This window comes from Fundulus heteroclitus, chromosome 1 (assembly GCF_011125445.2).
Source record: "Fundulus heteroclitus isolate FHET01 chromosome 1, MU-UCD_Fhet_4.1, whole genome shotgun sequence".
NCBI lineage: Eukaryota > Metazoa > Chordata > Actinopteri > Cyprinodontiformes > Fundulidae > Fundulus > Fundulus heteroclitus.
Window position 1 is genome coordinate 28,563,123 of NC_046361.1, and position 17,736 is coordinate 28,580,858.

At 41.7% G+C, this 17,736-nt stretch overlaps 2 protein-coding genes across 4 annotated transcripts in view; both read left to right on the forward strand.

Moving 5' to 3' along the window:
- LOC105928590 (nuclear receptor coactivator 3) overlaps positions 1-8,408 on the forward strand; it is an 83,816-nt gene extending 75,408 nt beyond the window's left edge. For all 3 annotated transcript variants that reach the window (XM_036139729.1, XM_021318200.2, XM_036139726.1), the window contains 10 exons: positions 1,909-2,067; positions 2,296-2,520; positions 3,709-3,814; positions 3,909-4,080; positions 4,401-4,727; positions 5,381-5,479; positions 5,671-5,908; positions 6,087-6,264; positions 6,359-6,563; positions 7,341-8,408. In XM_036139729.1, coding sequence (XP_035995622.1) covers positions 1,909-2,067; positions 2,296-2,520; positions 3,709-3,814; positions 3,909-4,080; positions 4,401-4,727; positions 5,381-5,479; positions 5,671-5,908; positions 6,087-6,264; positions 6,359-6,563; positions 7,341-7,352 — 1,721 coding nt within the window. In that variant the 3' untranslated portion in view covers positions 7,353-8,408. The remainder of the gene's footprint in view (positions 1-1,908; positions 2,068-2,295; positions 2,521-3,708; positions 3,815-3,908; positions 4,081-4,400; positions 4,728-5,380; positions 5,480-5,670; positions 5,909-6,086; positions 6,265-6,358; positions 6,564-7,340) is intronic.
- A 7,127-nt stretch (positions 8,409-15,535) lies between these two features.
- The window catches only part of rbm38 (RNA binding motif protein 38), a 28,957-nt gene continuing 26,756 nt past the window's right edge, over positions 15,536-17,736 (forward strand). Inside the window, exon 1 of the mRNA XM_012865928.3 lies at positions 15,536-16,173. Within this exon, the coding sequence (XP_012721382.2) occupies positions 15,952-16,173 (222 nt within the window). The 5' untranslated portion in view covers positions 15,536-15,951. The remainder of the gene's footprint in view (positions 16,174-17,736) is intronic.

Consider the following 17,736-nt stretch of genomic DNA (forward strand, 5'->3'; position numbering starts at 1 on the left):
CGAAACGGCATCTGGCACCATCAAGCGCTGTCTTTTCGGGTCGCTTCTCTCCTAAAGCAAATGTCATATCTTTCTCAGTTGTTTCTTTTTAAAGCTGGTACCAATAGACTGAGAGGAAAAAACATAAAGCATCAAAGACAACCAACACTGTACTCTGGACTATAATTGGGCCAACTGGATTAAAACATGTTAGATTGAGAATTATCTTGCATGAAATGTAAATCTAATGTTAAAATCTCTTTTAAAATAGCTTTTATGCTCTGTTTGTATTACATGTTGTTCCCCTGTGGATAAATGACAGTGTATGTAAAGTAGTGGTAAAATGAGATTGATTAGATGTGACTGATAAACTGCGATGTTAAAGTAGTCATACTCTTAAATATTTTACTTTTTGTTGTGTTACAACCTCGATGCATTTTGTTGGGATTGTTTTCTACATATTGGTGCATAATTGCGAAGTGGAAAGAAAGTGATCCATTTCAAATTCTTTTAGTAATAAAAATCTGAAAAGTGTGGCTGAAATACAACTGAGTATGTTAGGGCATGTCGTGCCACTGCATGATGCTGCCACCACCGTGTTGATGTGTTCAGGGTTACCGTATTTTTTGGACCATAAGGCGCACCAGATATTCTTCCCAAGTGTGTAATATCCCTCCGCCTCTCCGCGTACACAGCTCGCTCCTGGGAGAGAGAGCTATCTGTCGCTGTTGGGAGGACAGAGTAGTTGGAGTACTCTGCCCTGTTTCTAACGTAAAGCCAAAATAAACATAACTTTTATATTGAATTAACTTACCACCCGGATGCGGGCTGCCTAAAGGCTCCCACATATTCTCCGCGGACGTTTTACCCTTCATAGTTGAGCGTACTGTTGCCTACATTTCTTGTGGCAAATTCCTACAACTCCCAGCTCAGTGTATCAAGCTCGGTGTTGCATATAAAACAGTTTGATGTAAAGACTTCTTGACTCTGAGAAGTTTATAGTCTGCGCAGAGTACGCCTCGAGTCCGCGCGGACCTCTGCAGAGTGAACTACGCCCGAGAATGTGGGGGTCTTTACATGAATGCTCTTTTAGTTTCCACATTACAGTCAGGCAGTCTTATAGACAGCTCAGGGGTCTGATCAGGTAGTGACACAATGTACTGTAAAGCTCCAAATATCCATTGAGGGGAGCAGCTTTGTTGCTAACCAAAGTCGTACTTTGACATTTAACAGATTTTGGAGCACAGTGTACCACATAAAATCGGTCAGTAAGCACAACTTTAATCATATATAGAGCGCACCGGATTATAAGGTGCAATTTTTGATAAGACTTAAGGATTTTAAGTGCACCTTATAGTCTGAAAAACTCGGTATGTGCATTTGTTGGAAGTTAGTGTTCCTCCACACATAGCTGTTAGTAAGTAGACAAAAAATGTTTGGTCTCATCTGACCGAAGCGCCTTCTTTCACGTTTGTCAAGGTGGCTTATGGCAGCAGCGCTCCACGAGGTTTCTAAAGTTGACTTATTGTTTTATGGCCTAACTCTGCGTTAAACATCCCTACAACTTTATCCCTGTACCGCATAGATTGTTCCTTGGTCTTCATGATGCTTTTTTGTTCTCTAATGTTCTCACAGCACAGCTGCATTTATTTCGGGGGTATTACAGTATACCACGTTTTCCATCCTTTTTATTTCTGAAATCATTGAAACGCTGTTTAGTATATACCTTCCACTTCACAATGAGGTGCTACCTTTTGCTAGTTTATCTCCTAAAATCCCGAACGAATAGGCTGAAGTTCAGGGTTTTAACGGGACATAATGCAGAAAAGTTCAAGGGGCTAATAACTTTTGTGAGATGTCATTTTATGTATGTAAAATTTTAGCAAGAGACTGTTTTCTGAAAAGGGGGTTGTCGCTTGCTCTGTCCAGGGAGTCCAGCAATGGGTCCAGGGCCTCGAGGGCCCTTCCAGAGGACCATGTCCATGGATGGGAAGCCACCGGGGGCACCTGGAGGACCAGTTAGGCGGCCGATGCTTATCAAGCAGGAGAACATGATGGGCAGCCCAGACGGCTTCCCAGGAAACTTGGGTGTGTGTTTAAGTGGCCCAGCATTTACTTTTCTCAGACTATTTCTTCTTTAATGTTTCTTTGCCACTCTCCCACTGGTGTCTGCCCTCAGTTTCAACTGACCGCTTCAAGCTTTCTTGTGAATAATCCTACACACCTTGTACAGCATCAATTAAACACATTTACGGACCAGGTCCAAAAAAATAGATCGCTGGCTCTAACGCACTCCTGCTATCCGTGTTTAACCAGGACCAATGAATAGAGGCGCAGGTCCCCAGAGGTCTCCCATGGGGGGTTCTGGGGACTGGAAGCCCCGTTCTAGTACCAGCCCCGTGAGTTCAGCAGGACACCCGTCCATGATGCGCCCGGGCATGGAGTACAACGGGAAGAGCGTGATGTCAGGACCCATGGTCAGCCGCTCCAACAGTGTGACGGGCAACAGGTCGATGCTGCAGCAACAGCTCATGGATATGGGTAGGCGTTCTCCAACAATTGCCATGGAGTTTGTGAAATGATTGCGCAGCTAGGTGCCAGAGACCAGGAGCCGATTCAGAAATGTAGAGAAACGACTTTGCGTCCAAGTCAGTGACTCAATGGTAAAGGTGCATTTTGACTGGATCAGTGCTATAAACCTTTTGGAACCACAAGAGTTATTTCACGTTGGTCGGTAGCCGTTCCCACAGGTTAAAGGTAAACAGTAGTTGGCAAATCATGGAGGAAAGATGGACCATATGTCTATTCATCGCCCACAAAGGGGGACCTTTTCCAATCTGGTTTGACAGCCAGCAATTGAAATTTATTATCTATGCTCTACCTATGTTACTTTTAACAAGTAGTACCTACCAGCAGGGGTCAGCTCAGAGTCCTTTTGATTTGATCACAGGCTCTAATCCGTCACATGAGAGTCAACTGACCCAAACAGAAATGGGACCCAAAATCAACAGAAACGGTGTATAATACATAGTTCTCAGAAATTATTCACAATTTAATTAAACTATACAGGAGATTTATTAGTTTTTTTATGACTATCTCAATAGCTAGTGAAAAGACTCAGCTACAAATAAAAAATGTACTGAAATCCAATCAGCAGGAATTATTTTTTCACGGGTATGAAGAAATAGAAATGGGGTTATGAATAAGGGAAACAAAAAAGCTTAAAAGCAAACATTAAAACAAAAGATTAACATAGACAAGCAAGTTAAAAAAAGATGATTCTGGTGCGTCGACACTGGTGCGTCGACACCGAATGCGAACGACGCGACCGGAGCAAGTGATTTACATGTTATCCCTATGAAGGACGCTTTTTTGGTTTGTTTTTTTTTTAGCGATGCGAACAGCGTGATTAGGGTGAATAGAGCAAAGCAAAACCCGCGGTGGAAGCAAAGAGAATTGTGCTGGAGTTCGAAATTGTGAACTTCCCTGTCAATTTGCATCTTGTGAAGTAGGGTTACAAGTTAAATATTATAAAATAAAGCTGCCTTATCAACATTCAAGTTCCAATATTGCAGTTATACATCATTTAGTAGTGCAATTCTATTTGTACATTAACACTGGTACATTTTCCTTTTTATCTTTATTTATCTTTTGCTAAACTTGACTTTCATTTTGGAATTTCTACTGAAACTGCTGTTTCTTATTCACCATTGACCTCCTTTCTTTTAGGAGGTTCTTCTGATATGGGCATGGGTATGAGCCCCTTCAGTCAGCAGGGCCAGCCCAGCCAATCCCCTTCCTGGCCTGAACCCATGATGAACATGGAGGGAAACAGGTCAGTGTAGCATTTATCACAGTTTGCATTCGCTTCGCATTTATAACAGCCATGCTCCAAACCTCTTCATTTCTTTCTGTTGGTGTGTTCGTAGGCGACAGTTTGGCAACCCTTTAGATGACCTTCTGGTCCCTCCCACCACCAGCGAGGGTCAGAGCGATGAGAGGGCACTTCTGGACCAGCTGGATTCGCTGCTGAATAACACAGACGGCATCGCTCTGGAGGAGATCGACCGAGCTCTCGGTATCCCAGACCTTGTCAGCCAGGTGAGGTGTCAGACCCTATCTGCTGTGTTTGGTTGAGTCGCTTTCTGAAAGTGCTGCAAAGGGGGGGGGGGGGAGAAGATTATTTGTCACACTGTGAGTCATGACAGACCATCGCATTAATTTTTTTTGCGTTCGATATTTCAGTCATGACTCACTGTGCTCAGACTGTCCTCTCACAGAAGGAAGATAGATGAGCCTTAAGGAATCCGTCTGTGCTGCTTAGAAAAAGGCAATTACCGAGCCGACCGGGCGGACATGAATCAATTAAACTGAGAAGTTTGACAAACTTGTCTTTGTCCTCCCTGTCCCGTGTGCTGCAGACCCAGGGAGCGGAGCAGCAGCTGGAGCATTTCCCGGGACAGGACCCGTCCATGTTGCTTGAGCAAAAGCCTCTGTATGGACCCGGCTATCCCGGACCACCCGCCATGCCCATGCAATCCGGTTACGGGGGGAACCCCATGCAGGGGCAGGGCCAGCAGGGCGGGTTTGGGCCCATGATCTCACCGATGGGCCAAGGCGGCAGCTTCCCTGGTATGGGTGGAATGGGGGGCATGGGCCACCCCCGCGCCAACATGATGCGACCCAGGATGATGAATACCAACAAACCCATGAGGCTGCAGCTGCAGCAGAGGCTGCAGGGACAGCAGGTAGGATATCCCAGGCAGAATTTACACGGCTTTACGCAAGAACCGTTTCTCTCTTTATTTACGGCTTCAAGCTGTCGGTATGTTTAGGTCTAGTAAGTCTGGAAAAGGGGTTGAATTTGAGTTATATATTTTGCAAGTCTAAAGAAGAAGGATGGTAGAGTTTGAAAAATGTTTCTCCATCCATCCATTTGTCATCCATCTGTTTATCTGTTCATCCATCCATCCCGTTATTCACCATCCATGCATCCGTCCTATGTTTCTGTCTCTGATTTTTGCTGGTTCTATTTTTAAAGAATGCTTTAGAACCATAGATAAAATGAATTATTTTAACAAACCAGCTGCTCACTGTTACGCACTGATCAGTCTGGATTCAATTTCTTTCCTGTTGAAATCAATAGATGCCAGTAGCTTTTTGTCTATTATGCAAATTGAAAAAACATAACATACATTTCCTATATGATTATACTTTTTTGGGGGGCTGGGGGTGTCTTTAGTATTCAGTGTTATTCTACTATATTAATACGTTTTGCTAAATGTTACTTAATGGTAGATAGATTTTAATTACCTGCTAGTCTCAGAGTCTAATTGATAATCAGAAAGTGGGAACATTTTATATTAATATTTCCTCTATTTTTCATTTTATTTTTGTCAAGTTCATGAATCAGACACGGCAGGGCATGGCGATGAAGATGGAGAACCCAGGAGGAAACCCTGGCATGAGGCCTGGCATGCAGCCCGGCATGGGAGGGCAGGTAAAATGCTTAAAATTACTTTAGGGATAGATTAAAATGAAGATTGTGAGCTCTATGTTTTGAGTAGAAATAAGATCTCCAAAGCAATTCTGAACCTCAAATTCCTCCTTGGGTTAATTAAAGCGTCCTTGAACGCGTTTGACTCTTATAACTGAGTAAACTGTGAACAAGACACCTGCTTTGCGCCGCAGAGCTTCCAGATGATGGTCCAGCGTAACCGAGACGTCGTCAACATGCACATGAGGAGGCAGCGCATGATGATGCTGATGCAGCAGCAGCAGCAGCAGGCGGCTGCAGCCGCTGCTGCAGCGGCGGGGGGATTCAGCCCCCCTCCAAACGTCACGGCCCCCGGGGGCATGGACACCCCCATGGGAGGGCCAAACATGGGCCAGCCGGGCCCCCAGCAGTTTGGCTATGGTGGGAGCTACGGTGAGTTTAGTGAAGCTGCTGCTCCCTTGTGGCAGATCGAAGGCTTGCAGCCAACTTTAGTAAAATGAAATGTTCATAAAAAGATCTGTTTTGTAACATTTTTTATGGCATCTGCTATTTAATAACATTTCCAGTGCGACGAAGGAGAGAGATGAAGGTTTAGTATTTCTCTCAACAGGGATGGGCCACCAAGGTGACCCCTCTTTTGGCCCATCAGGTGGAAGTCCTCCTAATGCCATGATGCCGGGTCGCCTGGGGCCCCAAAACCCCATGATGCAACAGCACTCCCAGGGGGGGCCCATATACCCGGGTGCCGACATGAAAGGCTGGTCGCAGGGAGGCATGGGGCGCAACAGGTATGGCACCATCGCTTCTCTTAACACCTGTCTGTCCGTCTTCCTAATGTCTCCTGAGGTTAAATCCTGCTCGTCTTTCACTCCTGTCACAAAGTTCATACCCCCAGCAGCAGTTTGGGCCGCAGGCGCCACTGGGCCAGCAGCAGTTCGGGCAGCAGGGGAATCCAGGGCAGTACGGAGGCATGATGATGAACGGGGCCATGCCAGCCAGTGGAGGAGGAGGTCACATGGGACAGATGGGTGGACAGATGGGAATGAACCCGATGGTTATGGGGCGCATGCCTATGGGGCCTGATCAGGTATGTGCAGACAGCGGGAGTCTCGTTTTTCTTATCTGAATGCTTCTGTTTTTTAACCTAAGTGTAAAGAATCAAAACTCAGGTTAACAGGGGATGTTTATGGAAGCTATTTACGGTCTGGGCAAAAGCTTCACATACGCTCGTCGTGGGCCTGAGTGTCGTAGTAATTTTGACCTTTCAGGTAAAGTTTGAAACTTTTGAGGCATCATGTGTCATGGAGCAATATTACTAGTAGCAGAACAGCCCCACAGAGTAATACTGCCATCTGTGTGTTGGTACAGTGTAACAGTTGTCCCCGCCAGACATACTTATTATAATAAAACCTTTATTACACCAGGCAAAACGTTAAGAACTATTTCTTATTTACAATGTTAGCCTTTTCATTGTAGCCCAATATGTGTCTCATCTGCTCAATCGCCCTGGAAAAAGAGCAGTTCTAAGAGATAATTAAAGGCCAGAACTTGAATAGAGATTTATGCTGATGATGAATATCTATAATTTTGAAATGTGTTCTTGGTCTCAATCTTTGTTAACAAAGACCTCTAATCTCAATTCCATAAGATTAGATGTTTTTCTTGTGTTCAGATGCCTTCTTTGTGTCTCTTTCCTCCTGTTGTATCTGAAATCAATCATGAAAATAATTTTTCTTCAGATGCAGGAATCAACACCTTTTTGAATGAGCCTTAACTGTTTGAAGATGCATCATTTTGTCGGTCAGTTTCTCTTTAAATCCTCACGCTCTGTTTTTTTTTTTTTTTTCTTCTTCTTATGATCCAGAAATACTGCTGATGGACGCGTCAGAAGCTTTTGTCTCACTGTGATCTCCACCCAGATTTGGCAGACGGCCGCCGCGCTGCAGTGTGCGCGGATTTAAACCGGGCCTGTTGTGATCCTCTGTGTAGCGCCGCATTCCCACCAGACGGGGGAGTGAACTTCCCTCTGGAGCCGATGGCCAGTGATGTCAGTCTGACAGCCGGAGGAAAAAACAAGACAGACTGTCAAATGAAAACACACAGCCTTCCTAAACATCTGACAAACTGTTTCTCCGTCATGCACAGACAGACGGACATGAATTCAATGTTCCTCCCTGTCTGCGGAGCCCGCGTTCCTCCTGTATATCCTTTTTATTGGACCAAAACGGTGAAGCCACACCACACGGACAAATGTATTTAAACAGCCTCTTCTTTTGTCGAATGTACCATGAAGCTATATTCAGATGTAAAATATGTGGATTCTGAACTTTCCATCGGCTATCGCTTTGCCGCTCCTGGAGGATCCCTGCAAATCAGGCTCTGGCCAATGAGCCGCCGGGCTGTGACTCTCACATGAATGTTATTAAGAAGTAGCACATTGTTTGGTCGTCCAGGATGCCGCTGAGTAGGACTGAACCGACCTGTTGGCTCGTTGCACTTTAAGGAAAAGCCAACATCAGATGGATTGTGGCAATTTAGAGGCCTTTATTCAAGAATTACGGAAAAGCAGCAGACGTTTCGTGTTTTTTTTTTTTGTTTTTTTTTCTTTTTTTCTATTCACATGTTCTTCAAATTACTCAAGATATGAAATTTATAGTCGGGTAAACTTGGCAACCTTTGTTCCTCACTGGGAACCAGAGAAATGTTGGTTTAAAAAAGTTTTTAAAATTGCTCCTGAAAGAGTCCTTTTCCAAAACGTTTTACAGATTTTTAAGTGATCTTTTTAACATTTAACGGTAATTGTAACATATATTCTGGTTATCTTGCACAAGTTAGAACCACGTTATGGTAACCATGCCGGCTCTTGCGCAGGTCATACGTGATGTGGATCCATCCTCTGCTCTGTCCGTGAGCGTCCGTCTGAAGATGTTCAGAAATGAAAACTACATGTCCATCTGACAACAAGTCGAAAAAGATACGTATAAATGGACAGTTTTACACTCGACCAGCACTAATCAGTGGTCAGCCAGTCAGAAGCTAAAACCTCCGATCTTTTATCCCAGCTGTAAAAGCACCATGCAAGTCCAAAGGGTGGAAAGTGAAACAGTTCTTTATATAAAAGGTGCTGTGCCAATATTTAAATGTGATAATTTAAATAAAATGGAGCACACTTAAAATGCATGCATTTATCCGTAAATATTTACATTTTTCCACCTATTCACAAAATACATGGATAATAATCATTAACAAAATAAGTTGCATTCATTATGTTAAATAATATATTTGTTCAGCTGATTTATAGTCGTATACATCATGCATTTATTTTCTCTGCCAACTTTACCCAGAGTAAGTGAGAAGGGCCGTCAGAAACAGGATGACAGGTCAGCAGATAAACTGCTGCACAGGTTGGTCAGTCAGAGGTTGGGGTCTGCTTGACAAGCCACGGTTATTTCACATTGGAATGTGGTATAGGAAATAATTAGACATAATTTTAACATGTAATAAACCATAGTTTTAGTTAATGACTTGCACATTTTATATTTAAATTGTGCTTTTTTTTTAAATTGCCTGATTTAGACAAATATGGACACATTTTTGTTTTGTTTAATGTACAGTCATATTCAATAAATTAAACTATTGAAAAGTTAATTTATTTCAGTAACTCAGTTCACTAAGGGAATCGCATTACATGATCTTTATTTCTGTTAATTAGGATTTTTTTCCCCCACCTCCAATTAATAAAAACACAACAATTAAAATTAGAATATTGTCTCAAACCGATAAAAAAGCTAAATCTTTTTATGCAGAAGTAGGGGCTTAATGAAAAGTATGTTTAATACCAGTTTAAAGGTTATTTTCAAAAGTTACTTTTAATCTGACATACAAACATCTTAGAAATACATATTCTAATTTGACTGTGTGTGTATATATATATATGCACTTTTATTTAAATTATCACATAAATATTTGTTAGACAAATGATTTATTGATTGGATTGTGGCCTTTGATAACACATAAGCAGAAACAGGGCACAGAGACACAGACACTCTTCAGTGTGGAAGTTTTTACGGATGGAAGAAATTTTCAAAGCTAGGTTTTTTTTTTTCAATATTTGTGATATGTTTAAAGAAAAGTTAGAGGAAGCATTAAAGCAGTGAGATGAAAACCGTATTTTCCACAGAGGCAAGTCTGCAGTAAATACCAGGAAGCTGAATGTTTGACCGCAGAAACACATCTGTTTGGTCCTTTTGTTTGGTCACATTAGGAAATATTCACGTCATTTAGCAATCTATTAACGCCACTGGGAGTCCTCACAGAACACAATGTATAATGTTAGTATTCACTAAAATAAGATGCTAAAAACAGTTTACAACGTCAGCATTGTAGTATTTTTTTAACTGTAATGAGACCCTGATTAACTGCAGAGCTGTGTAACACTGACTGCTCTCTGTCTCGTGGCGCGACACCTCCTCTGGTCGTAATATAACTAATTCATTATCAATCAATACAGAAAAGCTGCTAAAGATTGCTGTGTAGTTGAACTAAATGAAGGAATGATTTAACAATCTAACACAAAAAGTAAGTCACAGCTTTTCTATTTCAAATTTTAAGTTGGACACATCTATTGCTTATTTCAAATGGATAATATGTGGAAGTTTGTATTTTCTCATATGGTGCCGCTCTCGTGTAAAAGTTTCCAGCATCATAATTGCGAGCTAGTGTTTTGGTGCAATATTTGGTTGGATATCAAATTTCAAAGGCCATCCATAAACACCTTGCATGCAGGTGATATCTTGCGGAGTGGAGAAAAAAACGTGCAGTCATGGCTCAGAGCTGCAAATCCAGTCCAGTTGTAGCAGATCATGTCGAAAAGCATCCAGTTGCTGCAACGAATTTGTCTGTACAGCAAACTAAATTAAATTTTCTTCACAGACGTTAGATCCACTCACCCTGCCAAACAAACATCTGGGCGATAGCGATGGCCTGCAAATATCGAGCAATAACCCTTCCTCCTGGTTTCCCTCTGAGGACAAAGCTGAGGCGTTGTGCACCCAAAGAGGTGGTACTGCAGTATTAAAACTCGGATGTCTTGTTTGGAACATTTTACATTATTTTGTCTGTAAATAGGATTTTGTAAATATGCTTCAAATGTACTATATATAAATATATTTATGCTTTTCTAGCTCACATACTGTTTTTGCACAGATTGTAAGGGTTGATATTTAAAGGTGTAATTTTCTTATTCTGTCAGAGGTCCCGCTCTTCTTTTCAGTACATTAATTGGAAAGAGAACGCCTGTTTTTTTGGGTTTTTTTGAAGCAGTACATGTATATTTCTTGGATATACTGCCATTTTCCCGCCGTCTGAGAGCACTTTTATTTTCTTTTTAATCCTTAAGTCATGAACCTCTTCCTATTCTCCTAGAATGTAGTCTGAAGCATACAGGTGCTAGTGGGTTGTTACGCTTTTTGGGGGGAAAAAAAGGTATTTTTCTTTGTAAAAAAAAATTATTAAAAAAAAAAAATCCTAAAATATGCCTATAGATAAAAAGAAGCAACACATCACTGTTTGTTCTTCTATGGGCTCAGACCTCTTGTCAGTATGTGGGTGGAGTTGATAAGTCTGAACTTGACCTTTTAGCTTCAGTTTGCAGCTCAAGCTTCTCTCTTGAGGCCCAAGTGCTTTGAACATTGGTCACGTTGTCAGTCGCCGCGGCCCCGTCTTGGAGTTTTCGCTCGGATTCGGGCCACAGGGAGAGGAATTTCGATCGCAGTTTCACCCGTCTGTCGTTTTTTTTTTTTTTTTTGAGGTTCTCTTGTATTTCCTGTGGAGCTTTTTGCTGAGAAATCTACCTTCGATCACACGCTCAGTCCAAAGATTTCTGTTTGCCATCCTGCGGTGCATAAAAACAGCTTAGTAGATTGTGCAATTACTCGTGTGCTTCTTTGTCTGTTGCACATAACCTGTAATGTAAGTCGAGCAAAAGTTGGATTCCATATAAAATACTCTCATCAGTCGGAAATAGAGTAGCGAGGTTGTCTTGTTTTTTGTTTTTTTTCTTCCTGTGGACCTTACGGCCAGTTGATAAGTTTATTTTAAATTTTCTTTATGTGGTGCTCATGTTTTAGCAAGAATGTTTTATGAAGCTGGAGAGGAAGTTTTATTCATGGTTGATGTTATTTTTATGTCATAACAATAGATTGGAGTTGTTTTCTAATGCCCCCTGTCTCTTTGAGGAACATAAATATTAAAAACAGGGAACATTACTCTTCTTTTGACGTTGCAGGAGCTCATGCACGGCGACCACAAAGTCTGGAAAACGCCCGATCATGATCACAGGATGTAAAATACTGTTGTCTTTTTTTTTCTTACTTTGTTTCTTGATGTTAATATTGATGTAAATACAAATTTATATTTAAACATTGCAACGTGTCTGTCCTTATTTTTTGTCCCCCTCCCTGTATTCGGTGTAATTTATTTCTGGAGTAGCCTGTATCCTTGGTAACCATTCCTTTTTTTTTTTTAGGAGCAGCAAACTGTAAGCAAAAGGTCATCTTGGCTGGGAATAAAGGGAACATGAGTCTGTGTGTGAGTGGATGAGGGGATATCATCAAATGGAGAGGATTCAGAGTGTGAAGGAAGTCGGAGAGGGTTGAGTCATCGTCCACCACGTTGCTGCCAGCAGCCTGGCTTTCATCTCATGCTAACTTCCTGGCTGTATGCACATCCTGATTGTTGGTATGGACCTAAAGATTTTTTTGCCTCCCTTAAAGGATGTCGCAGGACTACCTAACCCTCTTTCTGACACTTGCAAAGAGAAAACTCAGGGTCTCTATAAAAAGCTTAGAAAAACCGGTAACACTTTATTTGAAGGGGTGTACATAAGACTGAAATTACACTGTCATAAACATGACATAACACCTGTTATGAACATAAATGACTCTTTATGAATGTTTAGGACTGTTGTCATTAATTGTCATTCGGTAAATTATGACCCTATTAAAGCAAAGTTAACATTGTTTAAAATGTCTTTGTTATGACAAGCCCTTAACTTAACAAAACCCCAAGTCAAGCCCTTAACTTAACAAAACCCCAAGTCAAGCCCTTAATTTAACCAAATCCCAAATCAAGCCCTTAATTTAACCAAATCTTAATCTTGTCTCTGTTAATGTCAAGTTGTCATAACAAAGACATTTTAAACAATGTCAACTTTGCTTTAATAGTGTCATAATTTACCGAATGACAATTATTGACAACAGTCCTAAACATTCATAAAGAGTCTTTTATGTTCATAACAGGTGTTATGTCATGTTTATGACAGTGTAATGTAAGTCTTATGTAGACCCCTTCAAATAAAGTGTAACTGAAAAACTTGACCCCTGTGCGGTTCTGAAGTTTTAAAACGGTTCGAAAAAAATAAAAAAAATAAAATAAAACGGATCTAAAACCAAAAATCCCTTGATAGTCCCATAATGTTTGTAGTAGTTTTATTTTTTGCACCATTTGATGTCTAATGTATATGTTGTGTTAAGATAATTTAGCTTAAACATTTGCATAAAGACTATTCTATTCAAATGTTTACTATTCAATTGCTTATGCGCTGTCCTTGGTAAAAGAAAAGAAATTAAGACACTATCACAAGTCCGAGGTGTCTTGTCAAAGAACACAACGGCTGAGACGGACAGAGCGGGAGTTTGAACCAGCAACCCATTGGTTACAGGATGAACTTCTAGCTCCTGAGTCACTGTCACAGTACTTATACAGCAGATCAAAAGTGTACACAGGCCAGTTAGACTTTGTTTCTGTTTTAATGGTAATCTTAGTCATGACACCGTGATAAATTACCGTTTTAATGTTACTTATATCCTGTAAATTTAACTCAAAAGCAAATCTACCAGGACAAATGTGAAAATAAACAAAGAAGCTGCAATAATAACCAGATCGCCTAAATGTGCACACCGTTAAAATAAAGCGTTGTTTTATCAGCAGTTATAAGGGCTGCACGTGTTTGATGGCTGCTGATTATTAAGGGAAATTCCAAAGCATCAAGGTTACGAAATATTGTAATCTTTGGGCCTCAGTGGTCCGATTAAACAAAGCAAGAAAAGATTATTTTCGGTGCAGTGTTGCTGTAAACTTAGCACGAAAAGTGGAATGGAAAATGTAGGTTTAATCGATTTCTCTGTTCTTGTAGCAAATCTTCCTGGCAGTAAATCTTACTCTGTTCAACAGCCGGTTAATTTCCCTCCGTACGGTGTCAGGCTTGTAAAGAGAAAACACATGGGAAAACGTCCGTATGTACAGGACTGTCTCAGAAAATTAGAATATTGTGATAAAGTTCTTTATTTTCTGTAATGCAATTAAAAAACATGAAATGTCATACATTCTGGATTCAATACAAATCAACTGAAATATCGCAATCCTTTTATTGTTTTAATATCGCTGATTATGGCGTACAGCTGAAGAAAACTCAAAAATCCTATCTCAAAATATTTCCTCAGACCAAGTAAAAAAAAAAATTATAACAGCAAAACAAAATCAAACATTTGAAAATGTTCATTAATGCACTCAGTACTTGGTTGGGAATCCTTTTGCACAGATTACTGCATCAATACGGCGTGGCATGGAGGCAATCAGCCTGTGGCATTGCTGAGGTGTTATGGATGCCCAGGATGCTTCAATAGCGGCCTTTAGCTCATTTGCATTGTTGGCTCTGGTGTCTTTCAGCTTCTTCTTCACAATACCCCACAAATTCTCTATGGGGTTCAGGTCAGGGGAATTGGCAGGCCAATCAAGGACAGTAATGCCATGGTCAGTACACCAGTTACTGTGAGAATCTTATGTCGTCTCTTAACCACTACCATACTTGTAATTTAGTTTACTGAACCAAGCTGAGTGTTTTTCAAGGCTCAGGAAACCCTGCAGTGTTTCGAGTTAATTAGACGATTCAAGTGATTAGTTGAATAGCCTACTAGTATACTTTTTCACGATATTCTAATATTTTGAGATAGGATATTTGGGTTTCTTAAGCTGTAAGCCATAATCAGCGATATTAAAACAATAAAAGGCTTGCGATTGATTCAACAATCAGTGGCGATCCCACGTCGTTCAGTTATCAGGAGCCAAACTCCATCCTGCACAATCGTATTGCTTGTCCCGTCGGAGTGCCTTTTCAGACTCAGCTTTATTTTTCATATATGAGTACGAGAAATGCAAGGAATTTCACTCTGAATTGTACAATGCTAACGGTGTGCTTACTTATACAATAATACAATGACACAAAAATGAAAATCGAACACAGTCTCGAAGCGCACAGATTGAGAATATTGCAGAGTGCAAACAATGCAGGAGTAAACTATTATAACCATTGGGGTTATATTATACATGTCGGAGGTGGGAGTAAAGGTGCACATACACATACAAACATACATTTCCACAGTGTGATGAGCGCAGCGAATGAGAATCCTGGAACACATGAGTTGAAAGTGATGCATGTGAGGTAGGTGGATTTGGTATACAGTATGTACAATACGAACAGCACTGAAATACAGAATATTCAATGAACAATAATAAGTGATTTATGAATTTGGAAGTGGATAGGATGAAATGGCCTGCCTGCAGTCCTTATTTTAGCCCCACCACACTTTTGGGATTAGGTGCAGCATTCTCTCCAGAGTGACTTTGAGTCCACATTGACTGGATTGTGACACTTTTACTGGTTGAGTGATGGGAGGAGCCGGGCTGTAATGGTCTGTATGGTTCTCCCACAGAGCGCTGAGGCCCCTGTTTGTTATTTGACTAAATTGTTAATTGCCAAATAGGTCTTTGTTATATCAAACCACAACCATCCAGTCCATTGGCAAGTTGTTCGTGGGTTTAGGCACAACCCAAAAATGCATTTTTTTTTTCTCGCAAAAAGCTGCACCATTTGAGGAGAACTGTATCGCCAAAAAGCAACGTCACAACAAAAACGGCAGATTTATTGTTATAAGTGTACTTTCATTCCAGTTGAGTTTGGTTTAATTGTGTTTCTTATTACTCTCTCTCTCTTTCTCTCTCTCTCTCTCTCTACCCAAGTGTTCAACAGTTCCGTGTTTACGGCTTCTGTGCGGTGGGGGTTTCCTTTGTGCGCGTACAGCAGGGACAGGGTGGAGCTGAGGGCGGGATGCTCCGACGGGAACGGACGCACCGCCTGTCTATTGGACCAGAAGCACAAGACGAGCGAAGCGCCTGTGAGAGTCCGCCGGAGCTTTTAGGACTTGGCGTGTTTTTTTGTTTTCTCCGGGACGGGAGGTTTGGAAAGACACCTGTCCGCCGAGGCGCATATCCCGACAGCTCCGTCCGAGGCTGAAGCATGGACGCGCTCCAAGCCTTTTTATTATTATTGATAATATTATAGGAGCTGCCGGCGACAGCGGCGCGTAAAGTTGGTTTTTCTTCCCTTTCGTCGCGCTTAGTTTTTTTTTCTCAGCTTTATGAGTTCGCCGCTGTTTCTAGGTCAGCTGCTCGGGGTTCCGTTAGAAATAATGCCCCCCACCATGGAGAAGGACACAACTTACACCAAGATCTTCGTCGGCGGGCTGCCTTACCACACCAGCGACGCCTCACTTCGGAAATATTTCGAGACTTTCGGGGACATCGACGAGGCGGTGGTGATCACGGACAAGCAGACGGGAAAATCCAGAGGATACGGCTTTGTGAGTTGAGCTCTGCTTTCAGCGGGCGTAAATGAGGCTGCTCCACTTTGCTGACTTCCAGAAGGGCCCGTTCCTTCTAAAAAAAAAAAAAAAAAACGATTCCTAACACAGTGGCCATCTCTGCGTCTGTCGGGGCCCCAGAAGCGCCACACAGGGCCACTTTGTTAAAGCAACAGCCCTAAATAAGCGTGTCAGACGCAGTCGGTCACATGCTGGAGGCATGAGGAGCAGGTTATTTCTTGAAAGTGTGTCATTAATTATCTCCGTCCTCCAAAGTGCAGATGAGCTGATGCGCACACGCAGTCAGTCACAGCCTGCTTGGTAATAAGCAGCTGCATCTGTGGGCAGATGTCTCTGTCTGCTCTGAAGGGAGGAAGAGGAGGAGGAGGGGGGGGGGGGGTCTTCAGTCCCAGAGGTGTGACATGTCAGTTGGCTGCACAAGATAAGGCTGCTGTAGTTTCATTCTGACTTCCTCCCTCGCACCCATCTCTCTGCCAAGATGGGTTTGGGTGTTTGTGAGTCTTTCAAAGAGACACAAAAGGTGAAGGAGTTGTGGGTTTCTGCCCCTCATCGTTTCAGTCCTAAATACTCCCAGCACTCTGCATGAGCAGCCAGAGTCTGCAAAAAAACCAAAGTGTATATGTTTTTAGTTTCGCTGGCCTGCTTGTTGGGGGATAGAGTCATATGCAGCTGCGGTTTACCTTGTATATTAATTGCAGCTGCTCTGTGGGTGTTTGTTAACCTTAATCGGCTCTTCCCAGCTCCCATCTGTTCAGCTCGCTTCCCTCAAGGTAGATTTCCAGTATCTCATCCTCCTGCCTCCCACAGATCCACCCACGCTGGATCCAAGGCGTAGCAATAAAATGCAGATTCCTCTTCCCAATTGGGTAGAATGGGTGTCCTGTCTCGCTTTTTTTTTGCAGAAAGAAAGAAAGAAAGAAAGAAAGAAAGAAAGAAAGAAAGAAAGAAAGAAAGAAAGAAAGAAAGAAAGAAAGAAAGAATTGGTGTCCAGTGCTTGCAAAACTTTTTCACTTTTTGAAGTGAGGATACAGGGGTTTCCAATATTTTAATAAATGAAAATCTCCCAGGTTTGCCATGCATTTATATTCTGCTCCCTGGGTTAATACTTTGTGCGTCCCTACCACTTTTGAACATTTAGAGGCATTCTTGTTTCCAGCATTGCTGAAGTTCAGCTCTATTGGGGTGTCTGCAAAAGTGGACTGGAAGTCTTGCCGAAGATTCTATACTAGATGTAGGCCTGGACTTTGACTAGGACCTAATGGTTAAAAACCAGATATACCTCCTGTCTCTCCTCACAAATGTGCACTGCCATGTTTGTCTATCACATAAAATCGTGCAGAAATTCATTTAAGTTTGTGGCTGTACTGTGATAAAATGTAAAATAAAAAAAATAATAATAATAATAAAAAAGAAGCGGTGAAAATATTTGTCCTAAGGATCGCATTTCCACTAAGGTTACAGAACCTTTTGTCTTCAGTGTGTGGTCTTTTTTATTTATTATTCAGTTTTTCGTCTGTACCACATTCGAATATTACACGGTTT